Source organism: Gymnoscopelus microlampas (genome assembly GCF_963454915.1).
Source record: "Gymnoscopelus microlampas genome assembly, chromosome: 21".
NCBI classification, from domain to species: domain Eukaryota; kingdom Metazoa; phylum Chordata; class Actinopteri; order Myctophiformes; family Myctophidae; genus Gymnoscopelus; species Gymnoscopelus microlampas.
Genome location: NC_139958.1, coordinates 30,953,118 through 30,957,792, shown reverse-complemented (window position 1 = coordinate 30,957,792; position 4,675 = coordinate 30,953,118). Strand labels below are relative to the sequence as shown.

General features: G+C 42.7%; 1 protein-coding gene across 1 annotated transcript in view; it reads right to left on the bottom strand.

The window, feature by feature from the left end:
• The window catches only part of musk (muscle, skeletal, receptor tyrosine kinase), a 47,618-nt gene continuing 42,943 nt past the window's right edge, over positions 1-4,675 (bottom strand). Inside the window, exon 16 of the mRNA XM_084046994.1 lies at positions 1-4,109. Within this exon, the coding sequence (XP_083903120.1) occupies positions 3,406-4,109 (704 nt within the window). The 3' untranslated portion in view covers positions 1-3,405. The remainder of the gene's footprint in view (positions 4,110-4,675) is intronic.

Sequence of the window (4,675 nt, the reverse complement as noted above, 5' to 3'; positions counted from 1 at the left end):
TTTTGTGGATCGGGGCCCTCTTAAAAACAATCAAAAGCTTGGGTCAATGGAACTAATGTACTGTAGTATACTTTAAGGTTATATATAAGGGTATACTTTTTTACTTTCACTTTTTTTAATATATTAATGTTATTGTATAATTAAAGTTGTATTATTGGGGGGCCCACTTGCAGTATCATCACGGCCCCCCAATGGGCCCTGGTCCACAGGTTGGGAGTCGCTGCACTACAGTGTGTACATGCAGTGTTGAACATTGCAACACTGTGTCAGGCATGGTCTTTGTCTGGACCTTTCACATGTCAGAGAACATGACCTCATTTCCATAGCCTTACAGTATGACAACACTATGGCAGCAAACTAAACATGAGGAGCCATGTACAACACGACACTTCCTATGGCACTTCCAGCATTTTTATGCTGGCGCATGTATCTCAGTTGTGCTATGACGATAGATACAGTAACATGAGACTTTTAAAACAGTTACATCAAATGTTGTTTTTTTGTGTTAACAGAAACGGATACATATACGTATACTGGCCGAGTGACTGCCACAACTTTACCAGTTCATATCCTACTATGTAGTAGCCGGTAGTCTTCAAGATGATGCATTTATGCATTTTACTTGTGCTTTACATTTACATAAGTCAAACACATATCATAATGGACACAAAATGGTTTTAAACAAAACATACAATATAACTGAAAAATAAATCATGCATTTTAATAGTCATTGTTTGTGGACAATTTGTGTTATTAGTACATTCATTGAGCATTTAATAGCCAACTTAATTCACATGTAACCAAAATAACACAAAAACACTGAGTATGCTATTCCACATGACAACTCTTACAGCTTAAAGTATTAACGCATAAGTCACTTGAATTGAAATCGTGAAGGCAAGCTTTCGCTATGCGTGTATGTGTGCTCATGCAAATAAACAATGAAGGAGCGTGCATGTGCAAGTGTATCTTTGCATCTGTGTATGTGTGAGCAGATGCATATGTACATCTCCAAAATAATATATGTATTTCATGGTAGGTCAGAACATATTTATTATTGTCAGTGGAGTGCTGGTAGTATGTCCAAAGTATCCATCATCAACTTGTTTCCTCAATGTCTAACTTTTTTTAAATTATTATTTCAAACACTGTAAAAACATAATGAAAACAACAAAAGAAATAAAAAGCCATACAATAATGCCCAAAGGTGGAATATCAACTTTGTTCAAACTTTACAAAAACATCAACAGCAATGTTTAAAGTGATTGTGTGCTGTTTTGGAATAGGCTGGAGAGGGAGCAGGTAAATTGTGTCAACAAGGTAAAGGATGAAAATGACACAGTCCTTACCACAACAGAAGTCCCTTTCTTTAACACTAACAAAGTGATTGTCACTGAGAAAACAGCCTGTGAAATTTACAAGCAAACGTAGTCAGCGTAAGTATTCTGGGCTTTGGAACCGTACTGTACACAGACTGTAGGACTCAAATGATGGCTAAATCTACAAATGTGATGGTATGGGAGTTAAGGGTCAGGATTATTTTCAGAGCCCAGGGTTTGGCTCCATTGGAGAAATGCACTCTGGGATTACTTTTGAGGGTAGAGGTCAAGGTTAGAAGTTCTTAAAGAACAAACTCAAAAGACTTCTTGGCCATTTCCGGCAAGCCAAAACGTATTCTAATGAATAACATTTTATTTTAACCAACCCATCAGTTGCTTTACTTAAGTAAAAGTATCAATACTGCAATGTAAAAATGTACTTGAGTAAAAGTACAAAAGTATTGGCATCAAAATGTACTTAAAGTACCAAAAGTAAAATTACTCATTATACAGAATGTCCAATTTCAAGTTTTCAAATGTCTAAAAATCTTTTGAAAATAGCAGATCTACAAGCTCATAATGCATTGTGGGCTTGTAGATGAGCTATTTTCAAATGGCCGAAATGTATATAGGTCTGAAGTGGTTGATGTATGTTTTGTAATAATGATCAAAACCTACAAAGTAACTAGTAAAAAGTACAATATTGGAAATTGGAAAAGTTCCGGTAAAGAAAAAGTAGGTACCTCAGTGAGTAGTACAGTACTTGAGTAAATGTACTTAGTTACTTTCCACCACTGCTAATACCATTTAGCTAGTAGGCCTACATCTGCAGTGGTATTGGAGGTGGTCTCCCCTACTCTTCCACAGTGAAATGTAGACCCTGGTGTCGTGTAGGACACCTACTGGTCGACAAATGGTACTGCCTGAAGCTAAGCCTATTATTCAGCCTCTTGAATCATAACATTTATGGATTGGAGCTTTAAGCTAATTATGCAACGATGGGCAAATTACTAAGGCGCAGACATATAGGCTACATTAGACTTCATAGAAGTTCAAAGAAGCAGACTGGTGGAGTGGGAAGTTTCCAACTCACCAGGCTGTTCAGCGCGATTTAATAGCCGCTTTGATCCGTCAAGATGACACGTGCATTCAGTATAATTATGTGACGATGGAGGCCACAGTGAGTCACACAGGCCTACTCCAGATTGCACTGTTTGGATTAAACCAGAAAGATGACACCAACCACTGTGACCTGCCTTCACGTAGTGTTCACACAAAGTCACATTTTACCACTGTATTTTCATGGACTTCACTGTTTTCTCAAGACAAACCTGGATGTGCCGGGTGGTTTGAAACTCCTGGCAGCACAGATACATCAGGGACAATAAAGTAGAATCTTAAATCTTGTTATGTATGGGGGAAAAAAAGAAAAAAAGGAGAAGATGAAACCTGCAGGTTGTGTACAGTAACGTCCAAAGCCTTTCGATGGGTGGGTGGGCTGGTTGAGTTAGGTCAGCTAACCCTGCTACTGCTAACCCTAACCAACAGTGCTAGGGGTCCTGGTAGGATTCAGCTGCACTAGACTAGAGTTGAGAACAATAGGCTCTATGCACAGCAGCCATATTGGAAGGAAATTGGGCCTCTTCTTACTTCCTTCACAGGTGTTACCAATGATACTAATGCAGGCTCTGTTCCATTAAGTGTAGCACAGTGGTTCTAAAACGTTTTAATTTGAAGGACCCCCATTACTAACCAAATGGACCCTTACGTGTCCATTTGGTTCCATTTGTGCACTCTCAGAGTTACACACCCGTAAGGGACCATTTGGTACCCCCTTAAGTAACCACGCGAGTCCCTGGACCACACTTTTAGCCCCATGGATGTAGCAGAGTGCTTCCAGTGAGCCAACAACATGCACAACATCAGCACCCTGATTCTGTTTGACCAGAATGGAACAGAGCCTTAATTAGTATTATTGGTAACACCTGTTAAGGAAGTAAGAAGAGGCCCAATTTCTTTCCAATGTGGCTGCTGTGCATACAGCCTATTGCTCGTACTATACTGTACAGCACTAGTGGGCTGTTCACTAGCAGTCAGGTTCTGTTTCGGTGTCGGGATTCATACTGAGCGATTCATACATGCGCTCCAGTATTCTGTGTATGCTGCTGAAGCTGGGCCTGTCCGCCGGCAGCGTGCTCCAACAGAGCCTCATGAGGTTGTAGAGCTCCAGCGGGCAGTTCTCGGGGCAGCAGAGGATGTGGCCGTCCCTCACGTAGTAGATCACCTCCTCGTGGCCCATGCCGTAATACGGCTGCATCCCGTGGGAGAAGATCTCCCAGAGCACCACGCCGTAGGCCCACACGTCCGACTCGCTGGTGTAGCGGTTGTAGAAGATGGACTCCGGCGGCATCCAGCGGATGGGGATGGCGTCGTTCTCGTTGGCCTTGTAGTAGTCGGCCGAGTAGATGTTCCTGGACAGCCCGAAGTCGGCGATCTTCACGACCATGTCCTCGCTCACCAGGCAGTTTCGGGTGGCGAGGTCGCGGTGCACGAACTTGCGCTCGGACAGGTAGGCCATCCCGGCGGCGACCTGCTTCGAGATGGACAGCTGGTCGGCGCAAGAGAGGAGTCCCGCCTCCAGCTCGGAGGAGAAGCTGCGGCCGGACAGGCTGGCACGGCTCAGCGTGCGCACCGACTGGGTGGGAGAGCGGCGACGTAGGAACTCGTTGAGATCGCCATGAGCCATGTATTCAAACATCAAGCACATGGGTTTACCTACTGCACACACGCCTATAGGGGAGGGAAAGGAGATGAATTGAATAAGATTGACGTGATTAGAGATCAAAATGTAATTTATGAACACACTGCATAAGAATAATGAGACATTTTCCCTTTACAAACACACAGAGATGGACACAAACACACAGACACGCAAATATGTATGAATGTTTGCGTGAGAACCGCATCAACATTCCGTTATTATTATTCACTAAGTATTCCTTCCTACTGGGGAAGTAATACCACTAGGAATCTAACCTTTTAAACAAAAGTTCCTGTACAGTCCTGTAAAGGGCCGTTGCCCGGAGACAATGCGCACACAAACACACATAAACAATTGATACACCCACACACACACACACACACACACACACACACACACACACACACACACACACACACACACACACACACACACACACACACACACACACACACACACACACACCTTTAGAAATTCCTGCTTTGTTTTAGTATTACAAAATTACCTCATTCACTACACATGCAATGTACGTGACCCATAAATATTCAGCCCAGCCATACAGTAAACACAGACTCAAACAGCCCTTTGCCGCCGT